The following is a 27810-nucleotide window of genomic DNA, read 5'->3' on the forward strand; positions in this document are numbered from 1 at the left end:
TTAATGCTGTGCCTTTTATTTAATTAACATTGTCTTTATAGTTGATATAAAAAGAAATAAAGTTTTGTTTTCAAATGTTTCATCTGCCTCTGGTGTGATTTCTCAACAGGGTGAATTTTATAATATTGCACACAATGCACAGATGGAGAGAGAGAAATTGACTCTGAGCAATGGAACTCCTTCATCACTCAACGTTAGCGTTCTACCATACTTTTTGCACATTGCCCAAGTACATCAGAACTTGGATTCAAAATCACCCCTGACTGAATTAATGAATGGTCTCTCTCTGCTGGTTCTAAGGAGCTAAATTTGCAATGACAAAGAGCAGTTTTGTCTCTACTCTGAAGTATTGCAACATAAAATTCCGCACCAAAGAGCAACCTCCTTCACTAAATCTCCAAATTGGAATGACTTAAACACAATTGGGAGTGACAACTGGGTGGAGCAAAATGACGGCTGACCTGGGGGCATTTAAAGCCGAAACTGGATGACAGAAATGTTCACTGCGTAGTAGGAGCATTGCTAGACCCGTGTATGCGTTTTGAGCAGCACTAACCATTCATTATAGCACTGCAGCTGTAACATCCGTTGAGACAAAGGTCTCCAAGCGAATTATAATTTGCAGGTAGTCTCTTAGCAACACTTCTAAACATTGAGGCATTGTAACAAAAGAGCTGCTGTTTGTATAAGGATGTTCCTTTTTTTCCATATATGGATTGAATTGTTTTGTTCAGTATCAGTACCAAACATGATAATATTTCGCTGCTTTGCCCATGATTTCAAGAGAGAGTTTAATCAACGGACTGAATGATGCTGCTACCAGCCACTTCTGTGTGCAGGTCACCTTAACCCAAGTTTCTGCACCTGCACATTGCAATGCAGAAGTCAGGAATAAACTGTCGACTAGATACTGGAACTTTGGCCTCCTGCTCCGGCACTGGACTTGGCACCTGGTCTGGGGGTGAAACTTACATATGTTGAACTAAGGGACTAAATACATTTCACACACGTCATTTCAGCCTCATTTTCCAGCTATGATTGTAATATACAGTGCAGCTCATTCGTTTGAATGGGATCACCAACCGGATTAAAAAGGGCAAATGCAGTAGTAATTGGTTTTAAAGATAGAACAGTACATGGAATAATACAGCACCGGACAAACCATTCAGCCCATGATGTTGTGTCGATCTTGATGCCAATTTATATTAAATGCCCTCTTCCTGTGTATCATCCATATCCCTCCATTCCCTTCACATTCATGTGTCTACCTAAAAGCCTCTTAAACTCCACCAAATTACCCGCTTCTACTACTAACCCTTCCAGGCACCTACCACACTCTGCGTAAAAAACTTGCCCTTCACATTGCCTTCACCCCTTTAACCTTAAAAGCATGTTCTCTTTTATTTGACATTTCTGCCCTGGGGAAAAGATTCTGACGTCTACCCTATCTATGCCTCTCATAATTCAGAAAACCTCTATCAGGTCTCCCCTCAGCCTCCGACGCTCTAGGGAGAACTACCCAAGTTTGTCCAACTTTCCTTATAGCTCAGACCCTCTAATCCAGGCAGCATCCTGGTAAACCTCTTTAGCACCATTTCCACAGTCTCCACATCATTCCAATGGGGGGGCGGGGGGGCGGGGGTGGGTGACCCGAACTGCACACAATACTCCAAGTGTGGTCTGACTGAGTTTCACACAACTGCAGCATGATTTCATTACTCTTATACTCAACACCTTACCAACTAAGGCAAGCATGCCATATGCATTCTTTACCACCCTTTTTGGCTTGGCTCTTTCTTTAATTTATCTTAATGTTTTAACTTATTTTTTTATTAACACATTTTAAGTAAATTTATTATTTTACTTGTTTTAAATCATCAATTTTTCAGATAGTTAAATCTCTTTCAGCTGTCTGTAGGAAGGCCTTTTACACCCATGAGCCATCAAAAGGCCATCAAGGTCAACGTCAGCAAGACCAAGGAATTGATTGTGGACTTCAGAAAGGGGAAGTCGGGAGAACACACTCCAGTATTCATTGAGGGGTCTGAGGTGGAAAGGGTGAGCAGCTTCAAGTTCCTGGGCGTCAACATCTCAGGGGATCTGTCCTGGGCCCAACACATTGATGCAATCACAAAGAAGGCACGCCAGCAGCTCTACTTCATTAGGAGGTTGAGAAGATTTGGTATGTCACCAAAGACTCTTGCAAATTTCTACAGATGTTTGGTGGAGAGCATTCTGACTGGTTGCATCACCACCTGGTACGGAGGCTCAAATGTGCAGGATCGAAAGAGGCTGCAGAGGGTTGTAGACTGAGCCAGCTCCATCACGGGCACAACCCTCCTGCTTCAATAGGCGGTGCCTCAAGAAAGCAGAATCTATCATTGAGGACCCTCACCATCCGGGACATGCCCTCTTCACGTTTCTACCATCGGGGAGGAGGTACAGGATCCTGAAGACCAACATTCAATGTTTTAGGAACAGCTTCTTCCCCTCCGCCTCAGATTTCTGAACAGTCCATGAACTCATGAACACTACCTCATAATTCCTCTTTTGCACTATTTATTTATTTTTGTTACTTATGGTAATTTTTATGTCTGTTAGTAATTTGTACTACTGTGGCAAAACAACAAGTTTCACGACATATGTCAGTGATAATAAACCTAATTCTGATTCAAGGTGATCAGGTTGCGGTCATCGGACTCTCTGCCCCACCCAGGTCACAGAACCACTAATGACTGGCCATGGGACGAGTGCAGGGAGTTGACTGTATCAAGTACAATTTAGTCCACCTTGAAGAGACTTGAGGGCAATTTCATACAAATGCAGTAATAGTCACACTGTCATGCTTGCAGTGTTTGGTAATCCTATTAGCAAGGCTACAGCAGAATGATTGAGTTATGGGTAGTATCCAGAGATCTAAACTACTCATCCTGAGCTCAAGTCCCATCAAGGCAGCTGGGGAATTTAAGTTCAATGCATTAATGAGTAACTGTCAGTAATGATGAACATAAAACTACTGAATTGTTATAAATCCGTCTGGTTCATCATTGTCCTATAGGGAAGGTATTCTGCTGTCCTTACCTGGTCTGGCCTGTGTGTGACCCCAGTGATGTGATTGACTCTTCCCTGCCCTCTGAAATGGTACAATTCTTTCAGGGGTAATTGGTGATGGGCAGTAAATGCTAACTCAAACAGCACTGGCCAAATCAGAAGAATGGATCAAATAGATTAGTTTTGAGCTGACCACTCCAGTCTTACACAAAAATCTCAAATGTAAATTAAATATCAAATAATGGCATGATTTTATTAACGTGAACCTGAAGTTTTGCCTTCTCTCTCTCTCATCGTATTGCAGGATCAAAGTACAAACTGTGACTATGCCACTCAGATTAGACCTTCACCCATAGACTGATCTCCTGACCTGAGACACCCACTTCTGGGGGCATCACAACCATTCACACTGCCTTACCTGATGTTGCTGAATGGATTGCTAACCTTCACATTGAACGATGACTATTCCCCCTGTACGAATATATATTAAGAAGCATTCAATACAACATTCAAACTTATGTTCATTATTCCATCTCTTCTTTGATCCTCAGCTTGCAACCTATGGCAGCTCTTCAGATTGTAAATCACTTTCAGTTAGTAGCCCGGCTGGCGCTCAGAAATTCAGTGGGTTTGATCTGCTCTGTTTCACTTTCCTTCACAAAGGAATTTCCTGCACTGTTTTCTCCAAATAAACTTAAGCACATCCAAAGCTGTGCTTGCCTGTAAGCTATCTTGCTCCACACCTTCTTTCCCACCGTGCTCACTTATGGAGGTGGGCACCCAGGTCCAAATGCCTCAGTGTTAAAATTCTTATCTCCTTGTTCTAATCCCTCCATGGTCTTGTTGCTCCTCACCTCTGACACCACCTCCTGATCAAAAGCTTCATTGCACCATATCTTTTTCCCCTGAGCTTCAGCTGCCTGGGACCCAAGCTCAGGCATTCTCTACTAAATCTCACCATCCCTTAAGCATACATTTGATTACCTATCCTTATGAATCCTCCTTTGTCACAATGTCAGTTTTTAATGGATTATGTTTCAATGTATTACTAGTATAAAGGAGCTACATAAATCCAAAATTCCATTGCCCTTTTGGCCAGAGAGAAGCCATCATTAAAAAAAATCTCATCATGTTTTTCTTTGGCAAGTCAAGAATCAAGGGCTTCCCAGTCACCAATCAAATTACTCACTGGATATATTATTCCATTTACAGATAATCCGGACAGAAAAAAAACTCCATTTGGTTTTGTTTATGGACAGTACCAGAAAGCAATAAATACCTTCTGTATCATATCATTTTCAGAGGGTTAAATATAGAATTATGGAGAGTTAGACATGAGTGGAAAGGCTATAATTTACTTTGGAGGCATCAGAAACCACGATAGCAGTTTTTAAGCAATTTATGAATGTTGCCTCAACCCAGAGATTAAATTATAGCCTTCTACTGTCTACCATCTGTGTTTTCTTAAAAACAAGATACACAGCACCCTCAGTCAAATGGGAAGGATGCTAATCATTCCTATAGGAACACTGCCGCCAGTAAATCTGCCTCACTAATCTCTTCCTGTGTTTGTCTGTAGGATGCATTGGTGGTTATGTCTTCAGTCCGCTAGGCACCACGGTCTGGAACTTGTTCCTTGCATCCAACAAGCTCTCCACCCTTCAAACCCCCTCAAAAACCACCTCCTTTGACCGATCTTTCTGGCATCTCCTTCTCTGAGTCAAGAGTTTACTCTTGCCTGCGTGTACTATTGTAAAATCCCTTGGGATATCTTTCAATATTGACGACTGCGTAAGTACCAACTATTAATCATGTAGCTTTCTTGAGAAAACAAATAACAGCAATGAGAAACATACCAGATGATATTTTTTAACGAAGAGTGATAAATTATCAGGATGCCTCTCTTTGCTTTCCTCTGAATAGTACCATGGAATTTTCACATCTGCCTGAGAGTAACCAGAGTCTTTGTTTAATATATATTCTGAAAGATGACTCCGCTAATAATGCAGCACTTCCCCAGTACTGCACTTGGACAGAGGATTATGTGCTCAAGAGTCTTCAGAGTGAGATTTGAAGCCACAGCCTCTGACTCAAAATCAAAAAATGCTGCCACTGATCCTAGGCCAACAACTATCAAACTGCTCAGCCTAAGACAAAATTCCTTCTTCCTTTGAAGAAAAAATGGCTCTCCTTGTAGCAACTAATCCAAGTGGTATGATTAAACTCAGGAGCACACTGTGTGAATCCAATTTGGAGAAAACTGGTACAGCATTTTAGAGAAGGTGAAATTCATTGTTTGAGAGCATGGCCTCTGATGTCGTCAGTGATACCAGCAAAGGACACAATTCATATTGCCCAGGCCCTGCACTGAGGAGTTAATACTAGTCTTAAAATTCAGGACAAAATAATTTATAGCCATTCTTCCACTGATACCTTTAATTATAAATGCTTTGTCTGTTGTGCATAATATATAAAAATTGACTTCAGCTGCATTCTGAGGAGATTATAATTGTCAGCTGTGTTAGTGGCGTACAGCTGTCTATCCACAGGAGGACAGAGCAAGGAAGTGAAAGTTAAACGTACTCACAGGGTTGTGGAAAATATTTGACAAATCTATGTATCAGCCAGACAAAATTAGTTTCAGATATGTTAATGGTTGTCAGGTTGAAATGTGAGACTTTTAATCTGAATTTGTGTCCTGGCACATTTCTAACAGTGTGAATTGTAATCAGCACAAAAAGCATAGAGTCATAGAATCGTACAGCACAGAAATAGCCCCTTCAGCCCACAAGTCCATGGTGACCATCACATGCTCATCTACACTAATCCCATTTACCTGCATTTGGTCCATAGGCTTCCACACATTGGTGATTCAAATACTCATCAAGATACTTAAAAAGTACCTGCCTCCACCACCCCCTCAGATAGCGCATTCCAGATTCCAACCACCCTCTCAGTGAAAAAATACTTTCTCAGCTGCCCTCTAAATCTTTTACCCTTTACCCTAAACCAATGTGGTCCAATTTGAGACATCTCTGCTATGGGGAAAGGTATCCTATTATCCACACTCTCTATGCCCCTCTTTCAGGTTACCCCACCTCCACCTCCTCCATCCCAAGGGAAACAATCCTTCCTACATTACAATGACCAGAACTGCAAACAATACGCTAACCAGCTCTCTCTCCTTTTTCTTTCCAGTCCTGTTGCAGGGTTTCAACCCAAAACATTGACTGTCCATTTCCCTCCATAGATGCTGCCTGACCCGTTGAGTTTCTCCAGCATTTTGTGTGTTGCTCCAGATTTCCAGCATCTGTTGTCTCTCTTGTGTCTCCACAGTACTCGAGCTGTAGTCTAACTAATGTTTTATACAGAAGTACCAAAACCTTCTTGATCTTATATTCCCTTCCTTGTCTAGTGAAGGCGAGTATCCTGTATGCCTTCTTGACCACCTTATCTGTGTTGCTGCTTTCAAGGAATCCTTGGACCTGTACACTGAGGTCCCTCTCCCCTCAGCGCTTCCTAGGGTCCTACCATTCATTGTGTATATCCTGGCTACATTAGTCCTCCAAAAATATATTGTTTCAATTTTTCAGGATTAAATTCCATTAGCCATTGCTCTGTTCATCTTACCAACTCTTCAACTGCCCTCTACTGTCTCACAACCACTGATTTTTCTGTCATTTACAAATGTACTGATCATATTCATATCCATATTGTTATTGTATATAAAAACAGCAAGGGTTCAAGCACAGTCCCCTGTAGTACACCATTGGTCACAGGCTTCCTTGACCATCACCCTCCATCTCCTATCACTAAGCTGGTTTTGCATCCAATTTACTAACTTGCCCTGGATCCCATAGACTCTCACCTATTGGACTAGTCTTCCATGCAAAATCTTGTCAAAGACCTGACTGAAATCCATGAAGGCAACATCAACTGCACTACCTTCACTGACACACTCAGATACCTACTCAAAAAATTCAATCAAATCAGTCGGACAGGATCTCTGCCTAACAAAGCCATGCTGACTAATTCTGTCCCTCAACATTTTTCCCAATGATTTCCCTCCCACTGACGTTAGAAGCACTGGCTTATAATTACCTGATTTATCCCTGAGCCCTTCTTGAATAAAGCTACAGCTTTTGCTGTCTCCCTGTCATCTGGCACCTCACCCGCAGCTAGAGAAGAAATGAAAATTTTTGTCAGAGCCCTAACAATCTCCTCTCTTGCCTCCTATGGAGATACATCTCATCAGGCTCTGGGGATTTATCTAACTTTAAGGCATCTAATAACTCCTCTTGATACAAGGGATTCTGCAGATGCTGGAATCTGGAGCAACACAGACAAAATACTGGAGGAGCTCAGCAGGTCAGGCAGTATCTATGGAGGGAAATCAACAGTCGATGTTTCAGGAGTCCTGATGAAGGGTCTTGACCCAAAACGTCAACTGTTTATTTCTCTCCATGGATGCTGCCTGACCTGCTGAGTTCCTCCAGCATTTTGTGTGCGTTAATACCTTCTTTTCACTGGTGACTTGCTCTGGAATTTCACCTAAATTCTCCAATTTTCCTTCTTCATAAATTTGCCTTTGCTGTTTTTGTTCTTTATCCAACAATGCTGTTTGCAGGTGCTCAGTTAAATATAAACTGACAGACAATAAAGTAAATTCTGTTTTTAGATACTCTAATCCCTTCTTAAATACCTGGAGGTAAATCTCAGGGAAACAGCTCCTCCCAATGGCCCAACGGATAAATACATGACTGAAAAATACGAATGTTCTCAGTTATCTTCAATGGCTTTGACCACGTGAGTTGATCTGATCTACAATCGGTCTCCAGCAGAGTTGCCAATCCTCTGTGATTGCATTTGGGATCTCCAGATTTTGGCAATTAAAGATACAGACCTTCCTACAAACAACTTGGAGAAAATTCAGCAGAACATTACAAATAATTTTAGGATGTTTAGAATCTGGTGTTGAGACATACAATTGGGATAAAGGGGGTTTATTATGCATGGCGGAGATATGGGAATTTTTTTTTAAGAAAAGGCAGAGAGACTTGCATTGCTTTAGCACCTTTGATTACACCCCAGCAGTGTTTCCAATGTAAAAATGAGGCAATTACTTTACAGACAACAAACTCTTACAAGCCATAACATGACCAGTTAATCTGCTCTGGTGAGGTGACGGATAGCTAAATATTGGCCCAGGATTAACTCTTTGTTCAAAAGTAGTATATGTCCACTGGCTTTGTAAGTTTTGAGGTGACTGATGAGGCTAGTATGAGATTCTCAGACTCTTTGACACGTGGGGCAGGGGGTGTCTAACAGGGCAGATGAATAAGAAGTTTTTAAGGCAGTATCCTCCTTTTGCTATTTACACAGGGCTGTGTCCTCACGATGAAGGGACTCAAGATTCGCAACGCCATCCCAAACGGTCCATCTCCTCTTTGAGTGGTCATGCGCCAGGGATTTTTGGTTTTGTTTTGGATTTCCAGCATCTGCAGACTTTTTTCTCCAAATTCTCCAGTGTTAGTCATTTTGACACAAAAGGTGCTGAAATCATGGTATGTTGTCCTAACTCCCTTTTTGGTAGACAATCCCTTGGGACCAAGGATGACTTGCCTTCACTCCAATTCCATCTTAGTCAGATCCTTCCTGCACAGATGACGTATCAACCCCAACACACACTGCCTTCAGGATGGCTGCAGTAGGGAAAAGATGATCACCCACTTCTTTGCAGACTCTGGATTTGCAAAGAGGGTATGGAGATGGATGCAAGGGTCCGTGTCCCGGTTCATCCCCAGCAGCTGTGTGACAGAGGACTCTCTGATCTACGGGCTGTTCCCAGGGACACACACCGAGACAGACATCAAGTGCTGCCAGAAGGTCATCAACTCAGTGAAAGACGCCCTTTGTGTGCCTGAAACTTGTCGGTCTTCCAGCACAGCGAGATGTCCATAGGGGAATGCTGCAGACTGGCACAGTCCAGGCTGCAGGAGTACGTGCTGAGGGATGCACTGAAGCTCAGTGCAGACAATGCTAAGTCTCTGTGGAGAAGGACCACAGTCTGAGCTCCTTCCACTACCGCACATGGAGGGGTGGCATTGGGTGGGGAAGCCCCTTGAACAATGAAAGGGGTATCACCTCAGGGAGCCACATGAGTGACAATGGTGCTATTTTTTTGTGTGTTTTTCTTTAAAAGTTTACTCTACTGAATATAACGACCATGAATGTAGAAGTTTTTGTACTGTTTCTTCATTGTATATATTATTTATTATAAATAAAGTCTATTTTTGAAATTTAAAAAAAATTCTGTGGGTTCTGAGGTGGGTGATGAGGCCAAGGGGGCACCTGCTGACTCTGCTACAGTTGGTGGTTAGGGAGGTGGGGCAACCCTTTACACTGGGCTTCCAGCATGTAAACTCGAGGACCTCAAATGCTGCTCCTCTGTCTTGAGTCTTGTTGCACTTGGTCATGGTGGCTTTAACAACATCCATGAATCAATTGCACTGTCTTGTTGTGACTGAGCTCAGAACGGAATTGTTTTAGGAGCCTGGTGTCAGCTGTGCAAATAGTGTAACCTGCCCAATGGAGCTGATTGAGTGTAATGTGGTTCTCAAGGTCTGGGAGAAGATGCTGGCTTTGGTTTGCTTATCTTGCTCATGGATTTGATGGATTTTACAGAGACAGTGTTGGTGGAACCTCTTCAGATCCTTGAGGTGCCTGCTATAAATAGTCCAAGTCTCAGAAACGTACAGAGGGCAGGAATCACAGCTGCCCATTGTCCATGAGCTTCACGCTGGGTTTGAGGTCTTAATCTTGATATTCATTTGCACATTTGGCCAAGGGTTGTGCTAACTCACTGAAGGTGATGGTGAACTTGATCTAATTACACTTGCATGGATTATGTTTGCTATGATTCAATGTGTGTTTACTCTGATCAACATTAAGATTAGCACAGGATGCACAGGATCGCAAGAGGCTGCGGAGTGTTGTAGACTCAGCCAGCTCCATCACAGGCACAACCCTCCCCACCATTGAGGACACCTTCAAGAGGCGGTGCCTCAAGAAGTTGGCATCAATCACCAAGGACCCTCACCATCTGCGACATCCCTTTTTCTTGTTACTACAATTGGGGAGGAGATACAGGAGCCTGAAAACCCACACTCAATGATTCAGGAACAGCTTTTTCCCCTCCGCCATCAGATTTTTGAATGGTCCATGAACCCATGAACACTACCTGGTTATTCCTTTTTGCTTGCACTATTTATTTATTTTTGTAATTTGTAGTAATTTTATGTCTTTACACTGTACTGCTGCTCCAAAGCAACAAATTTCACGTCATATAAGTCAGTGATAATAAATATGATTCTGATTCCACTCGTGTGGTACCTCTTATCGATACCAAAATACAGTGGATTTCTAATCTCTGATCCACATTAAACTGAATTTGGGAAGGTTTGAAGTCCCAGACAGATTCTGAGATAGAGTTGATCTCGTGTCATCTCGTGGATCCCAAGGGGTTAAGGGATTAAAAATAAATGCAGAACGTCCTGATGTGTGTGTTATTTCTACGCTGCAATGAGGGAGTGCAACTACTAATGAAAGCTTTCTATTTCAGAGGCCACAGCACAGGATCTGAAGGGTTAACTTTAATACTACGGCAACTGTCAGCTGACCGAGAAGGCGAGAGGGAGAAATTGATCTGAGAGTCTGAGTGGCGCTGGGACTTTCTAAGCGAGGTAAGGAAATCATCTGGGTTAATGGCTGAATTTTCTACCCTAGTCTGCTATTACTGACTGCCAAAGCAAATATAATGAGCCAGTGTCTGAGAGCCGAGAAAGTTGCAGGACAGGGGCGTGTTGCATTGTCATTTGCAAGGTGCAATGGGGTTTGCAGGGCCTGGCTGCCGCTTAGCGGTTCATTGTCGCTTTTTGTATTTTTCATGGTAAAATGTGGTTCTGTAGGTGCAATTGCAATCCTGTTATTCTCCTCAGTAAAAGGATTTGGGCTAAAGCCTGCGAATTGAAAGGCTGATTGTCACGGGTGTGACCGGTTGTCTGGGCCCGGTGAACAGCTGGAAACTGACACTGATCTGTTACTGTAGCCATTAAGGATTGATACAGTCACACTTCCGGTCATGGTCGGTACAGAGAGACCCGTTCCCTGTCAGTCTTGGTACCCTTCTTGCCTCTTCCTTTAGAAGGTCGTAGATTCGGATCCACTCCAGTAATTTGAGATGTGGTGCGGGCTGACCCTCCCGGTCTAGGACTACACTGTGGGAGGTACTGCCTTAAGGGCGCATGTTAAACCAGGTCCCACTCAGATGGCTGGAAGCTCCCAAGCCTCTGTTCCAACGAGATCCGGGGAGTTCTTCGCCGTTTCCTTACAAATATTTATGCCTCATCAGATTTATCCGGTTGTTAATTCATGTTCCTGCGTGTGGGTTTCTGCCGTGGGCTACATGGCGGCTGTTTTTCCCACAACAGCGACAAAAAGTTCTTAATTGGTTTTAAACCCCTCAGGTCCAATAAGGTATTATAATAAGGCAAGTGTATTATTTCTGTTATACAAGTGGGTGGGATCTGCCAGGTTTCTAGAGTTCATCTGTTTGTAGAAACTACTTTTTTTGTAATTTATTAATTGTGCTCTTTATTTTAAAAAAAGGTTTTCAAATGTGGGGTGATATGGTGTGTGTTGAAATAACGTCATTACTTTGCCCGTGCTATAGTGCCTTATCAAACTGCCCAAAGGCCCATCTTCCCTGCCTGAGCCTTAATGGTTAGTGTCAGCAAGATCTGCAACTGTGGGAGGTATCGCACCCAATCCGAGTAATCACCTGGATGGAATAAGGAGCAGGAAGGATAATTCTATTTTGATTCTTCCATACAAATGGGTGCTCCAGCTGATTTATAACTGCCTTGGTTAACAGTGACAGCACATAAGTTTTGGACTGGATGTATTAATACTGTGGCCATGTAAATTGGTTTATTATTGTTGCATATACTGAAGTACAGTGAAAAATATTTTTGCATGCCATCCATACAGATCATTTCATCACATCAGTGCATGGAGGTAGTACAAGGGAAAACAATAACAGAATGCAGAATAAAGTGTTACAGAGAAAGTGCAGTGCAGGCAGACAATAAGGTGCAAGACCATAATGAGGTAGATTGTAAGGTCAAGAGTCCATCTTATTGTACTAGGGGAGCATTCAATAGTCCCGTAAGGATAGAAGTTGTCCTTCAGCCTGGTGGTACGTGCTTTCAGGCTTTTGTACCCCCTGCCCAATGGGAGGGAGGAGAAGAGAGAATGTCTGGGGTGGGTGGGGTCTTTGATTTATGTTGGCTGCTTTACCGAGGCAGCGAGAAGTGTAGAGAGGGTCCATGGAAGGGGGGCTGGTTTCTGTGATGTGCTGAGCTGTGTCCACAACTCTCTGCAGTTAGCTGCTTGGGAGAGGTGACCATTCATTCTGGAGTAAATTTTCGGACTAAAATGTTATGATAACTCTGCCTTTTTGGATTTTTTTAAATGAATTTGAATCTTGATGCCGTGATAGGATTGACAATGCTCAACGTTAGTTGCCCTTGAGAAGATGCTTGTGGGTCATTGTTAAGGATGATTGTGGAGTTTCAAACCAGAGACATTGAAGGAATAATGACTGGCATGGAGAAGAGAGCACGAGTTTAAGCCTTTGTGTTCCAAATCCAATGCATGTAGGTAGTACAGACGTTGGTGTCATGTCTCCCTCCCCTACAGAATGGCAGCCAGCGTTCCCTCTTCCTGTGACTGTTTTATTGCTCTCCCTCCGGCTACCGAAAGGAAAGAAGTGATTTTTGGGAAAAATTCGGACAGACCCCGGGATGAAGTCCAGGAAGTGGTCTACTTTCCTGCAGCTGAACATGCAAAAGGCTCCAAGGTAGAGGTAAGAGACTGAGCATTGCACTTTAACTGCATCATCAGACCAGCAAGTTCCTCGTACATAAGGAGTCCAGCGATGACTTGCTGATTATAAATGAAAACTGATGAGAATAGTCAGAAGGGTAAACAGCATCTATGAAGAGATTGGCATTTGCATATCTTCCTTTGTGTCTATTTCACAAAAGCAAAGAATGGCTCATATTTGTTTCTAAATCATATTTCATGTGGAGGAGAGGTAGGATTAATATTTCAGGCTCTATACTGGAGACATATGAGTATAAAAAAAAATAGAAGCGAGCTAGGCATCTCCGTTCCCCACTCAGTAAGGTAATGACCTCGTATCTCAAATCCATTTTTCCGCCTGAACCTGAACCCCGTACTGTCCAATGATCCATTAATCTCAACCTTGTGGATACCCAAGGTGGGTCTGAAGGGTCACAAATGTGCAACCCCCCCCTCCCCCATCTGTAAAGAAATATCTCATTCACAAATGGCCAGTCTCTTATCCTAAGACTATCCTAGTTCTAGACTTGCCAGCCAGAGAAAATGGCACTTTGGGATCTTCCCTGCCAACCCTTTCTGAAACTTAATGATAAAATTAAAGTGGAAGGCTTTTCTCAGAAACACAAACAGCATTATCCTTGGCTGTAGGACTGCGAAAACCAAGCACTTTCACTGTTATACCCAGTCTGCTAATTGAGAATTAGATGGGTTTTTGTTCAAACATATTCCCTGGAATCCAATCTCAATTTTTGTGAGGGCCTTGAGAGAAAATGTGTGGGAGTTGGGCGAGAATATAAATTTGGTTGTGTACACAGTTGGACCGAACTGTGAAAGGTACATTATAAATAGCTGTGAGAAACACACTTTTGGAACGAGGTGCCATTTGAATGGAAACTAATGCAAAGAGAATTGTTGAGCCTAATGGCTTTTCCAAGTTGCTTAAAAGTATTTTATAATTTTAGCTGCAAAACTTGATCAGCATCTTATATCCAGATGCATTCAATCTCTCTCCATCTGCTCTGAAGAATGGCCTTATAGAGCCATGGGAGTTGATGTGAGTTACATTACTACATGAATACTTAATGCTTTTATTTACCATTTCTCTTCCCACTATATTAATGGAAAAATTGATCCATTTGGATTAATGATACTTAAAATAAGTGAGAGGAATTTTCAGGGATCACATCAAACAATAAAGTACAATCATTGCTAGCATTTTCAAGGTTTTGATACATATTGATGGCTCTCATAAAGATCTCAAGTTCAGACCTTTGTAACACTATAATTTCCTATGTATCTTATTCTCCGGCAATAGTTCAATGGTCCTTTACTTGTTGAGAATTATTCTGCGGGACTTGTGCAGCTTTTTGTCTTGTTATGTAGAAGATTACATGGTACAGATTTTCTGTACACTTAGTGGCTTTTACTATCATAGAATCATAGCATGGTGAAAATTAGTAGCACTAAAGAAGAGATGAATCTTGCAGTTTCAGGTGACTAGTTTCAACATCAAGGACAAGCAGTCTTTGAGATAAGTTGTGGAGGTGAAAGTAGAACTTGCACCAAATATTTCTCTGATTGTTTTTATGTTATTAACATTGCCGCAAAGTTTGTTGGTAGTTGCCTCCATTGGACATAACTTAATCAAGGATCAATGATGTCTTCCTCCCTTTCCTCTCTCCCAACTATCTACTTACTAAAGGTAACAGAGCTTGGAAATGTGTGGAGTCCATGGTCAATACTGAGTTCTGCAGACCAACAGAAGGAGCTGTTTACTCTTTCTTTCAAAAGAAACTGAATTGTACAAGGCAGTTTGATTTTACCTTTTTCACTGAGTGTTCACTCTTGAAATGTATTATGTAACACTTTTCCAATATATTCCAGTTAAAATGTAGTTATGGTGTACACCTTTACCGAGTTCCTTAAAACAGTGCATAAGAACAGAAATAAGTTGTACAGCTCCTCAGTCGTCTTCCATTTAGCTAAATGATGGTTGATCTGTACCTCAACTCCTCTGATCTGCCTGAATACTCTTATCTATGTTTCAAAATGTTCAGTTTGCTCACAGCCTCAATAGATGTTATTTGGAGGGTGGGGGAGGATTCCAAATTTCTACATCCCTTTTTTGTGAAGATATTTCCTAACAAGATGACTAAAAGGGCTGATTTTAAGGTTGTATTTCCTTGTGCTGGATTCCTCCACTGTTTTTCTCCGTGCATCAAAATTAAATCATTTAATCATCTTAAACAACAAAATCAGACTGAATCTTCCAAAAAGTACCATTTTCACAAGAGGTTGCCATGTTGCAAAACATGCATTGTATTTCTTCTCTTGTGTGCTCATTTCATGAAAGCAAAGGACCCATATTTTCATGTTATTATTTTATTGAACAGTGCACATACATTGAAATCGAGCAGGTGGAGAAAACGCATGCAGTGATTCTCAGTCGCCCAGCCTGGTTATGGGGAGCTGAAATGGGGGCCAACGAGCACAGCATCTGCATTGGTAATGAGGCTGTTTGGACCAAAGAGCCTATCAGTGAGAAGGAGGCTCTGCTTGGAATGGACCTTGTCAGGTAGAAGCTTCTGTTTTGTATTGTTTGGTATCAAGTCCTTAGTTTTAAATATGAAATATGATGCTATTCAATTTTTCCATTTAGAAAATAATCCCATTGGTTTTAATTTTGTTTGTAATTTACACCATTTTTTTTATTCAGGACCTGAGCTTTATTGGCAGGGCCAGCATTAATTTGCCATTCAGAGGTGTTAATCCCTTATGTTGACCATTCTGCTGGGTAGGGAGTTCCAGGATTTGGTCGTGTTGATGTATTTCCAAATCAGAATTGTGTGCAACTAGAAAGGAAGTCTGCAAGTAATAGTATTCGATGTGCCTAAAGCCCTTCCCTTTCTTAGTGGTAGAAGCCACATGTTTAAGATGTGCTGTCAGAGTAGCCTAGGTGATCAACTCCAGTGGATTTTATATGTGCATGATATCCCCTGTGCACTGGTGGTGGAGGGGATAAATGTTTAGAATAGTGGATGTATACCATTCAAGCAAGCTACCTTGTCGGAAGGTGTAGGGCCATGTCCTTTCTTCAACATTTGAAATCATTCAACACATGAATGATAGAAAAATAGGGGGCTATGTGGGAGGGAAGGGGTTAGATAGATCTTAGAGCAGGATAAAATGTCGGCAAAACGTTGTGGGCCGAAGGGCCTGTACTGTGCTGTAGTGTTTTATGTAGAATCTCGTTGGTCAAGATTGGCAAACTTTTACTTCTATTTCTTGTAGGGTAGTTTGAGTGAAAGGCTCCATTTCGGGCACAACTAGGTTTTGATATTTATTCTTCTCGAGTTACTGCAAGGAATATGCTTTTCTAAAAGAAAACTGGCTAATTCATTTTTTGGGGATTGGGTAACTTTTGCAAGCTAATATTACTTCAGCTTTGTGGTGTGGCTGTGGAATCATGTGCAGACAAGATGGGATAGGAATAGCAAGTTCTCTTTTTGAAGAACATTAACAAACCAGTTGATTTGAGTTCAATGCCCTTTTTTTTCGTCCCTAACCATGAATGACCAGTTTTATTGTATTTAATTTCACAGCTCACCGTGGTAGTATTTGGATTTGTGAATACTTGGTTGTGAGTTCTCTGACCACTGTTACTTAAATATCAGTTAATGCAAAATTCCACTCTGTCTGTCTGTTACTTGTCATTAAATGATTTGAAATTAGTTAACACTTGTATTCAAATAAATGAACATGCTTCAAGCTTGTGAAAAGATCTACTTAAAAACAAGTCTTTTTAAGAACTTGTTAATGCATTTATCTGCTAACATTACTGGCAGTCCTTTCATTTGTAACTAAGTGTTATCCACTTGATAAGTGTTGGACAGATTTTTTCGATCTTGATTGCAAACAAATCATGGTAATATCATCTAGATCACAATGCATCTAGTTTATATGAGCAATGAATAAGTAAGATAGGGGAGGGGTGTGAAGGTTGGAGGGAGATGAGCAAGAAGACAAAAGGCTACTAGTGTTGGAATCCGATAAGTAAACACGAGTGAGGTTTATGTGAGACTTTATAATGAGTTTGACATTTGGGATTCTCCTCAAAGAAATGTTCAGCAAACACTTTCCTCGCTGTGTTTGTAAATGGTATAAATCGTACCTTCTTGCCCTTTTTAATGCCTGTTTCCCATTCTTCTGTTAGGCTTGGACTGGAGAGAGGTTCCACTGCTAAAGAAGCTCTGGATGTTCTCACCTCCCTGGTGGAACAATATGGACAGGGAGGGAACTGCAAGGAGTCCCTGGAAGCATTCAGCTACCATAATACATTTCTGATTGTGGACCGAAGAGAAGCCTGGGTACTGGAGACATCTGGGAGATACTGGGCTGCTCAGCAAATTACAGGTTAACTGTGGTTAAAGATCTGATATCGGTGAATCGAGAGACTTTGATAATCTGATGGTAAATAGGAAAAGAAGTGTCATTGAATGATTTAACTAAATACTATGTTACTTAAGTCAAATTTATTGGGAATTTGTTTCTAAGCCTCTAGGGTTTGGAAATGCCTTTAAATTGTTTCTTAGTAGAGTCATTTAAAACTGCAATAATAGGGGACAGATTGGTACTGTTTGACCACAGTATGGTAAAATTGGTATCCCCATGTCAAAGCTTCATACTATGCAGTTGGGTTTGCAGAAACAAGGTACTCATTGCTTATAACCTGCTCAACTTACAGCTAATGGATGCTGCCAGGAGATTTCTTTCTGATACCAGTCTCCTCCAGTGAAATCACTTGCCTAAATACACAACTTTGTAATTGTGATCCTGCAGTATTTCACTTGAAATCATTCATCTTTAATTACTACTTGTGTACCATCCACAAACGGAAACATCAGGTAGTGATGATGTACGTAGACAGGTGCACTCAGTCTAAATTATGTTCTACGTTTCTCATCCTCTGGAATCTGGAAATTACACAGTGGCTGCAGGAAGGTTGAGTTCCAATCTGCAATTAAACCAACTAGTCCTCGTAAGTGCTCTGGTAAATGCATTAAGTGGCCTGCTCTGTAACTGGTTGAATTAATTGATCTTGCCCTGGGTTGCTGTAGAATTGGCGTTGGCACACTTTGATGGGGAAGAAAGAAATTGAACTAAGATCCCATATGTAATTTGTTAACTAGCTGTCCATGCCTTGAGTATGTATCCCAGGATGTGACTAGAGCCAGAATCAGGCATGTCAGTTAAAAACAGAAAATGCCAGATTCACTTGCCAGGTGAGGTGAGGCAGCATTGGAAAGAGAAACACTTGCCATTTCAGACTGAACCCCTTTCGTCTGTTTCCACAGATCCTGCCTGACCTGCTGAGTGTTTCCTGCGTTTTGTGTTTCTATTTCAGAATTCCAGCATTGGCATTCTGTTTTGATTTTCATCAGGTGAGCCATGATGCTTTGGATTGAATGAACTGCTCTCTCAAAAAAGGTTGTTGCTGAAGGATTAGCCATTTGCATGGCCAACCAAGAGTCATTGGTAGAAATGTTCCCAGCATGACTGAGGAGAGAATTGAGCCAAAGTTACAGCCTGTACACACACCCCCAAGAAAGTACCCAGTTCCTTTATGCTCCTTTGCTCTTTGTACTCAACAGAAGGTGCCAAAAATATCTCCAACCAGCTGACCATCACAACAGAGATCAACATGGAGCATCCTGACCTTCGGAATTATGCCCAGAGTCAGGGATGGTGGAACGGTGAGGGAGAGTTCAACTTCTCCCAGGTTTTCTCTCCGACTAACCCACCAGTGAGAATGGAAGCTGCAAAGGCTCGTTACTCTGGAGGCCAGGAGCTGCTTCGTAAGCAAGAAGGTGAATAAAGTCTGTGAGCCCAAAAAGCAGTTTGCTATTGCACGTTAGAGTCATCAGGAAAGTGAATTTTGATGTCATATGGAAATGCATTTATTGTGGCTCCAAGCTTTGTACACAGCAACATAGATGATAATGGGCATACAATTCTGAGGCAAATGGAGTTCTTGCTAAACAAAAAAGACCAGAAAATGCTGGAAATACTCAGCAGGTCGGGCTGCATCTCTGGGAAGAAAAAGAGTCAGTGCTTCAGGTAAGAGACCTTTGTCAGACTCTCACCCTTCATAAGTTCTGACAAAGGGTCTCTTACCAGAAACATTAACTCTTTTTCTCTTCCCACATTTGCAGCCTGACCTCTTGAGTATTTCCAGCATTTTCTGTTTTTTTATACTGGCTAAACTGTTCTACAAAAGTGGCTACACTTCAAAGGTACCTGACAGAGAGCAGCTTGAGATTGTAAAGGCGTCATACAAATGAAAATCTTTCTTGTTGCTTCTTCAAGTGCAAGAGAGGCAGGGGAAAAAGTCAGCTTGCTTGGTTTTTGACTTCTGGTATTGCGTATGAAGCCAGATGATCGCACAGTGGCTGAGGCTGCACGCCATTGCCTGATGCAATACTCTCCACACAAACCACAAGGTCAATAGGATGACTGCTTGGTACAGTTTCAATTAAGCCACAGCTGTACATAGTACCTCGGGGTCACAGACAGAAGCTTCCCCTGGGCTTTCTATTCCTGCTTAATATCAGTCAATCCAGATGGAAATGGACCTGATGGAGATTAGGAAGATAAAGGGAGATTAAGCACACGAGTGATGATCTCCACTGTGGTAGGGCTGGTGGAATGTATCTAGACTTGCACCTGTATTGTTCAGCTCTGCTATGGATCAGACTCTGCACAGGGCGAGGGGTGGGCGGGGTTATAGAACACAGATGCTGCTCGACCCATTGAGTTCCTCCAGCAGATTGTTTGTTGCTCCATATTCTAGCACCTACAGTCTCCGTAGTTGCCCATATGGTTGGTGAAGTTGAAGTCTTGGCGAGTCTCTGGAAAGCATTTCATAGGACACATTGTAGCCACAATGTGCCAGTGGTAGAGAGCACAATGTCAATGGCACTGGAGCTATTGAGCAGTCACACCTATCAATCAATGTATAACAGACCCACACACAATGCAATGAAAATGTGATGAGCTGCACATTTTCAGGAAACTAAAAGTTTTCTTTATTATGTCACTGTAGGTAGCATTAAAGCAGAGACGATCATGGACATCCTACGCAATAAGGAGAGTGGAATCTGCATGGACTCTGAGGCCTTCTGTACCATGGGCAGCATGGTGTCCATCCTGCCTCAAGATGATGACTTGCCTTGTGTGCACTTCTTTACAGCGACCCCTGACCCTTCAAGGTCAATAACCCAGTGTTGGTAAACACACTCGGCAACAGCTTTATGTGCATATAGTGGGCATTTTCTCAATGCACAACTTGGTGCTAGTGCATTAAAGTGTAGCATTGAAGGATTCTGCCATTTTATCTTGGTATCTGACTGACATCCTTCTTTGTAATGTTACACCTTTCATCAGCAATGCCTTATAGTGAAAACTTCTAAAATTAGTAAAAACTATGTGAGCAGAAATGTAAAACTGAATTCACTTTGTGATTTGCATAATGAATTGATTACATTTGAACTGACCTGATTACCTTTAATGTCTATGCTAGAGGGACAGAAATTTTAAAAGGTTTACAAACCATTATTCAAGTGTATGGGGGGGGGGGGGGGGGGGTGGTGGGTACAATATTTTGATGATTTAATTCTATCATCAGTGATCTTGCTGTTTCCCTTTGCATTTTGCCACTCATATTTCTTTTATTAATAGATCTGTCTTCAAGCCCTTTATTTTCATTGATGATGTAACACCAGTTCCTATGGTGATTTCTCCATATTATGGTGATGAGGACCCTGTCAAGAGGCAGCCTCGGTTCCAGAGCAGGCCAGATCGTAGGCATGAATTGTACAAGGCACATCAGCAAGCCAAAGCTACAATGGAGAGTGGACAGGTACTGCTGCTTTTAATTTGGGAAAGAACTGTAACAAAATTCTTATAATCTTCGGACTTTGGTACTGGACTTGCAGCTTTCTCTACCATTAGATGTTATTAATTCTCCAATTCTTATTCCCTTTCAGGAGCAAGGCGTAAAGTTGCACCAGACTATGCAGAACCTTGAGAGGCAGGGACTGCACGCTATCAAGAATATGTTGACCAATGGAGGATCCTTTGATCCAGAAGAAATGGCAGATCTGTTCTTTGACTGTGTTGACACAGAGATCAAGTTTTACAAATAAACCTTCTGGGGTGGTGTTACTTCACAAATCCTACCATAGGTACCTTTACTCTGCTCGTTTAATCCCTTAAATGTATTTCATGTTCAGCACTGGGACTGTCCTTTCAGGCAATCCAGTGTAGAAATGGGTGCTGCATATGGAGTGGGGGGAACCTGCTCTTGGCCTATGCGCACACAATGAAGATATAACTGGGGGTACTGATGGTCAGCTGACTCTGAGACTCTTCAGGTGGACGGTTGCAAACTCTAACTAGGTGCGGACTGAACAGGAGGTGCACGTGATGTAGGCTGATCATGGGGACTCAAAATATCTGGTGCAATGAATGACATGATAGATCGGATTTTCTGCTGATTATGACCCAGATTTCCAACCCAAGTCTGAAGAGTGCTGGTAATTTTCGTAAATTAGCAGAGACTGTGCCAAACCCAGAGAGTTTCCTGGCAAATATGGAGGTTGGACAGATGAAGGGGAAGGTGGTGTCAAAATGTCAGACTTGCAAACCTAACCCCTATACAGTGACTCTTGCTGGTAGCACATGGAGTTTCCTTCATCACTGTTTAAAGTTAAAATCCACCTAATATTGCACCCATTTTGCCATCCTTTGCAATCTTGTCAGAGCACACTGATTCACAGTCACTTTAGGTTGAAGTGTTAATAATCAAAATCCAGTGAATATTCCATGCATAGTGTTTCCTTAGTTATGAAAATTTATGTTTCAACTTAGTTAACCAATACATCTGGGAATTTGCAGGAACGTGGTGCAATTTTTAATGTGACTTTTCATGAAACACCATTCAAAGAAACCAGAAACTCAGGAGGTCTCAGTGAGAGTATGTTAAAAGATGAAAACTCAGAAAATTTAAGTCATTCAACTGATGTTTAACTTTTATTCCTGCTGAGCCTTAATCTTCTTGTAAGGTTAAGAGATCCCCAGACAAATGCAGTTGGAGCATGACAGTGTTTGTGGTTTGGAGGTATGCTTAGTTTTGCAAGAGGTGATTCCTCCCAATTAAGTTTATGTAAAAAAACAAATCGAGGAGATGTAGGCATCTTGTATCTGTGCATGTACCTAACTTGCATCCCAGACTTCAGAAAGGTACAAGTATGGAGGAGACGCCAGTCTCTAATAACCAAGTTTGAATCTGCTATAATGTGTATTGATTTGTGTACTTTGCTCATGCACAAAGAATGGGGTTGGCAGTGCTAGGAGAAGGGTATCCAGTATGAGAGTATCTAGAGTAACTCACCAAGTATGACTCTCAGAAGGACAGAAGAATGAAGTGAGGATAAAATACTGTACGGAGGTGGGTTGAATTACTTTGCTATTCTTAGGGAATGGGCATTATTAACAATGCTTGATCCTAATCATCTACAAAATGAACAATAATTTTAAGGACAGTTAAGAGTTGAGCACAAATGGAGCTTAAGCTAGGCAAGAGCAGCAGATTTTCCCTTCATCAAATGTGTTTGTTCTGCAGTTCAGTGGTTCCCAGTCTACACCAGATTTATTTAACCCCCCCTCCCCCCCCCCCCCCCCCCCCCAAATAACCATAACGGAATCTGACCTGGGATCACTAGATTATTGGTCCAAACCTTGGGATACTAGCCTAGGAACTTAGCCACCATGCTCTCATATCCCTAGCTGATAATCAAGTATATTCAGCTCTATCTAGAAGAATTGCAGGAAGAAAGGAATAAAATAAATTGTACTTGTTCAAAAACTGTCAATGATCGAAAAATCAGTTGACCTCTTCTATTTGCCCCTTATAATGTTTTCTTTTGTATTGATTTTCAGATGTTGACAACTGCCAGACCATTGATCTGCAGAAGCAAAGGAAATGGGTGCCTTCCTTGGAGCCATTAGTTTCTGTAGATCTGATACGTGCATACACACATACGTCTGTACTTAAAAGCACTTATCTGCCCAATGGATTTACTGTTGTATTGATAACTGAGCCAATTTTGCCATTTGTCGCTGCTATTCTTAAGAGACTGCCTACAGGCAGACTGGTGGTCAGACATACATTGTACTGCTATCTGAAGTGCTCAACAGTGAGCTAACTTGATTAGAGCTAATTAACAATATCTGCTGCAAGTTGGATTTTTTGTTTTGTTTCCTACCCCTTTAGTTTTACCTGTTTCAGTCTTGCAATATATTCCTTATTGGGAATGGTTCAACATTTGCAGTTAAGGAAAAATTTTGCAGCATTTACTTAGGATCCCTTTAAACTGGATACAATGTCTTGGGGAACACCATGTACATTTCAGAATTAATTAGAAGGAAAGTGTAATCTACTAAATTGCCACATAATCCTGTGATATTTTTAAAAGATGCATTTACTGGCGTCTCCCTGTCTCTGGGGTCTGTGGGATAAAATTTCCTGATTGGTTGTTTTTTTTACCCTTGTTGTTTTTTTTACCCTTGTAATTAAAGACCACTAACAAAAAAAAGGTAGTTGTGTAGCGGCTGCTACCATGATGCGAGAATAAAGACACGAGTCTGCAAGCTGTGGAACAAGACTGATTTATTTACCCGCCTTGCGCTGGCCTTTTAAGCCACGTGGTTCCTGCCTTCCAAAAACGGAAATGACGTACGTGCTACGTCATCGAAATCTTTTCGCGCGCAGGGGTTTTCCCCCGTCGCTCGCGGAAGACAAAAGCCCAGCGCCACCTTGGGTCCCGCCGCTCCGATGACGCGTGCCCCGACCGCCGAGCCGGTTCGCCTGCATGGACGATGAGTCACCACGCAACCCCCTGCCCCAGAACTGGCGATAAGGTCCCCAAAGTTCACTGGCTGTGCTAGCTGTTGCTTAAGTGGTCGGCCTCTGCATTGCGATGTTGGGACCTCGACTGGTGGTTGTAGGTCTAAATGGGCCAGTTTGAGGCGGTCCATCATGAAGACTTCTTCCTTGCCCCCAGTGTCGAATATAAAGGTGGACCCATTATTTCTGACGACCTGGAACAGCCCCTCGTATGGTCGTTGCAACGGTGCCCAGGGCATGTCCCTGTGAACGAGAATGAAAATGAACTTACAGTCTCGTAGTTCCTTGGGCTCACAGGATGGGGACTGACCAAGTCACGAAGTGGGAATCGGTGCTAAGCTGCCAAGCCTCTCGCGCAGTCTTTCCAGGACTGCCGTGGGTTGTTCCTCTTGCCCCCTAAGGGGGGGTATGAACTCCCCTGGGACGACCAGGGGTGCACTGTACACGAGTTCGGCTGACAAAGCGTGGAGATCCTTCTAGGGGGTAGTGCATATGCCGAGCAGGACCCAAGGAAGTTCGTTGACCCAGTTAGGACCTTTCAGGCAGGCCATCAGGGCTGATTTCAGATGGCAGTGGAAACGTTCTACCAACCAGTTTGACTGAGGGTGGTAGGCCGTGGTGGTGTGCAGCTGCATTCCTAGCATGTTTGCTAATACAGACCATAGGCTGGAGGTAAACTGGGTGCCTCTGTCTGAAGTGATGTGGGCCAGAACACCGAAGCGCGAGACCCAAGTTGTGAGCAGCGCCCGGGTGCAGGAATCAGTCGTGATGTCTGAGAGAGGGGTTGCCTCTGGCTACCTCGTGAACTGGTCCACGATGGTAAGGAGGTACCATGCTCCTCTTGAAACCGGCAGGGGACCAACGAAGTCGACGTGAATGTGGTCGAACCTTCTACGGGTAGGCTCGAACTGCTGTGGCGGGACCTTGGTGTGTCATTGGAATTTTGATGTCTGGCAGTGCGGACAAGTCTTGGCCCACTCACTGGCCTGTTTGTGCAGGCCGTGCCAGGTGAACCTGCTGGCGACTAGTCGGACAGTCGATCTGATGGACGGGTGCACCAACCCGTGTACCGAGTTGAAAACACATTTCCACCAGGCTGCAGGAACTATAGGTTGGGGCTGACCAGTTGCGATGTCGCACAGGAGGGTCCGCTGACCTGGGCCAACTACAAAATTTTGGCTCTGCAGGCCTGAGGCTGCGGTTCTGTAGCTGGGCAGCTCATCGTCGGCTTGCTGTGTGTCAACCAGGGCCGCGTAGTCTACACCCAGGGACAGGCTGTGGATGGTCGGTCTGGAGAGCGCATCAGCAACGACATTGTCCTTTCTGGAGACATGTTGGATATCCGTTGTGAACTTGGAAATGTTGGACAAATGTCACTGCTGGCGGGCTGATCAGGGATCGGAGATCTTAGAGAAGGTGAAAGACAATGGCCTGTGGTCAGTGAATGCGGTGAAAGGCCTGCCTTCTAAAAAGTACCGGAAATGCCAGATTGCCAGGTACAGCACCAGTAGTTCTTGATCAAAAGCGCTGTATTTGAGTTCGGGTGGCCTAAGGTGCCTGCTGAAAAACCCCAAGGGTTGCCAATGGCCTTCTATTAGTTGTTCCAATACCCCACTGATCGCGGTGTTGGATGCGTCCACCGTGAGGGCGGTTGGGACGTCTGTCTTGGGGTGTACCAGCATCGCGGCGTCTGCTAGGGCTTCTTTGGCCTTGAAGGCAGCCGCGGCCTCGTCGTCCCAGGCGATGTCCTTGCCCTTGCCAGACATCAGCGAGAACAAAAGGCGCATGATATAGGCTGCTACAAGGATGAAACAATGGTAAAAGTTGACCATCCCAATGAACTTCTGCAGGCCTTTGACCGTGTTGGGACGGGCAAAATGGCAGATAGCATCTACCTTGGTGGATAGGGGTGTTGGTCCCTCGCTGGTGATTCTGTGGCCAAGGAAATCGATAGAGTCGAGTCCGCTTTGGCACTTGGCCGGGTTGATAGTGAGGCCGAAATCACTGAGGCAGGAGTACAGTTGGCGGAGGTGGGAAAGGTGTTCCTGGCGGTCACAGCTGGCGATAAGGATGTCATCTAAATAAATGAACACTAAGTCCAGGTCGCGGCCTAACGCATCCATCAGCCGCTAGAAGGTCTGCGCGGCGTTCTTAAGGCCGAACGGCATTCAAAGGAATTCGAAGAGGCCGAATGGAGTGATGAGCACAGATTTGGGGACGTCCTCAGGGTGGACCGGGATTTGGTGGTATCCCCGGACGAGGTCCACCTTGGAGAAGATGTGGGCCCCATGTGGGTTTGCCGTGAAGTCCTGGATGTGAGGGACGGGGTAGCGGTCTGGGGTAGTGGCATTGTTCAGCCTGCGGTTGTCACCGCAGGTCCTCCACCCGCCGGTGGCTTTGGGGACCATGTGCAGGGGGAGGCCCAGGGGCAGTCTGACCTACGAGCGATCCCCAGCTCCTCCACGTGAGGCGGAACTCCTCCTTCGCCAGGCGGAGCTTGTCTGGAGGTAGTCGTTGTGCTCGGGCGTGAAGGGGTGGCCCTGTCGTAGTGATGTGGTGCCGCACTCCGTGTTTGGGCATCAAATTTGTGAACTGAGGTGCCAGAACCGGTGGGAACTCAGCTAGGAGCTTGGTGAGCTCGTTGCCAGACAGGGAAATGGAGTCCAGGCGCAGGGCTGGTAGGCTGGCTTCTCCCAGGGAGTAAGTTTGGAAGGTTCTGGAGTGTACTAGCCACTTCCCTCGCAGGTTGACTAACAGGCTGTGGGCCCGGAGGAAGTCGGCTCCCAGGAGTGGCTGGGCGACGGTGGCAAGGGTAAAGCTCCAGGTAAAACGGCTGTCATCGAATTGTAATTAGACTGTATGGGTACCGAAAGTCCGTATCGTTGTGCAGTTTGTGGCTTTGAGGGCGGGTCCCTGTTGCCTGCTACAAGTGTCACGGCCGGTCGGAGGTAAAACACTGACCTCTGCTCCGGTATCGACAAGGAAACAACGCTCGGACTGCTTGTCCCAAACGAATAGGAGGCTGTGTTGGTGGCCAGCCGCCGTAACAAACTTGCAGGGTGGGCAGCATCAACGGGCCTCCGCACCCCACCTCTGATGGTGGAAACACAGCTGGTCCTCAGTGCCGTCACCTATGTTTCTGGGGTCTGGTCGCTCGGCTGCTGGGACTGGTTTAGGTAGGTGTTGGGCACGGTCTGGCGATTTGGCTGACAGACGAACTGCTCTCGCGTTTGGCCTTCCACAGGACATCTGCCCGGGCGGCTACCTCACGTGGTTTGCTGAAGTCGGCGTCGGCCAACAGCAGGTGAATGTCGTCGGGCAGCTGTTCGAGGAAGGCCTGCTCGAACATCAGGCAGGGCTTGTGTCCCTCAACCAAGGCCAACATCTCGTCCATCAGGGCCGATGGAGATCTGTCCCCCAGGCCGTTGAGATGAAGCAGGCGGGCGGCGCGCTCACGACGGGAGAGGCCGAAGGTCTGAATGAGAAGGGCCTTGAAAGCCGGGTACTTGCCTTCCTCCGGAGGACACTGGATGAAGTCTCCGACCTGGGCGGCTGTCTCCTGGTCCAGGGAACTGACCATGTGGTAGTACCGTGTGGAGTCGGAGGTGACCTGTCGAAGTTGGAACTGGGCTTCGGCCCCAGTCGAACCACACGCGGGGCCGAAGCGTCCAAAAGGTGGGCAGCTTGGGTGCCACTGCGTTGGCTGCTGCGTTGTCGTTCATTGTGTGGGTCCAAAATCCGTTTGGACCGTCGGGGTCACCAATATAGCGGCTGCTACTGTGATGCGAGAATAAAGACACGAGTCTGCAAGCTGTGGAACAAGACTGATTTATTTACCCGCCTTGCGCGGGCCTTTTAAGCCGCGCGGT

The 27810-nt window shown here is 44.0% G+C and overlaps 1 protein-coding gene across 1 annotated transcript; it reads left to right on the forward strand.

Annotated features, from left to right (window-relative positions):
* The first annotated feature begins 10733 nt into the window (after positions 1–10733).
* Positions 10734–23655, forward strand: scrn2 (secernin 2). The gene is made up of 9 exons (XM_052038552.1): positions 10734–10793; positions 12811–12976; positions 15369–15550; positions 17189–17388; positions 18627–18842; positions 20078–20243; positions 20713–20893; positions 21021–21218; positions 22975–23655. Exons 2-8 carry the CDS (start codon positions 12812–12814, stop codon positions 21177–21179), a joined length of 1269 nt encoding a protein of 422 aa, XP_051894512.1. The 5' UTR covers positions 10734–10793; position 12811; the 3' UTR covers positions 21180–21218; positions 22975–23655.
* The last annotated feature ends 4155 nt before the right edge of the window (positions 23656–27810 follow it).

The sequence above is a fragment of the Pristis pectinata genome, chromosome 25 (genome assembly GCF_009764475.1).
Source record: "Pristis pectinata isolate sPriPec2 chromosome 25, sPriPec2.1.pri, whole genome shotgun sequence".
NCBI lineage: Eukaryota > Metazoa > Chordata > Chondrichthyes > Rhinopristiformes > Pristidae > Pristis > Pristis pectinata.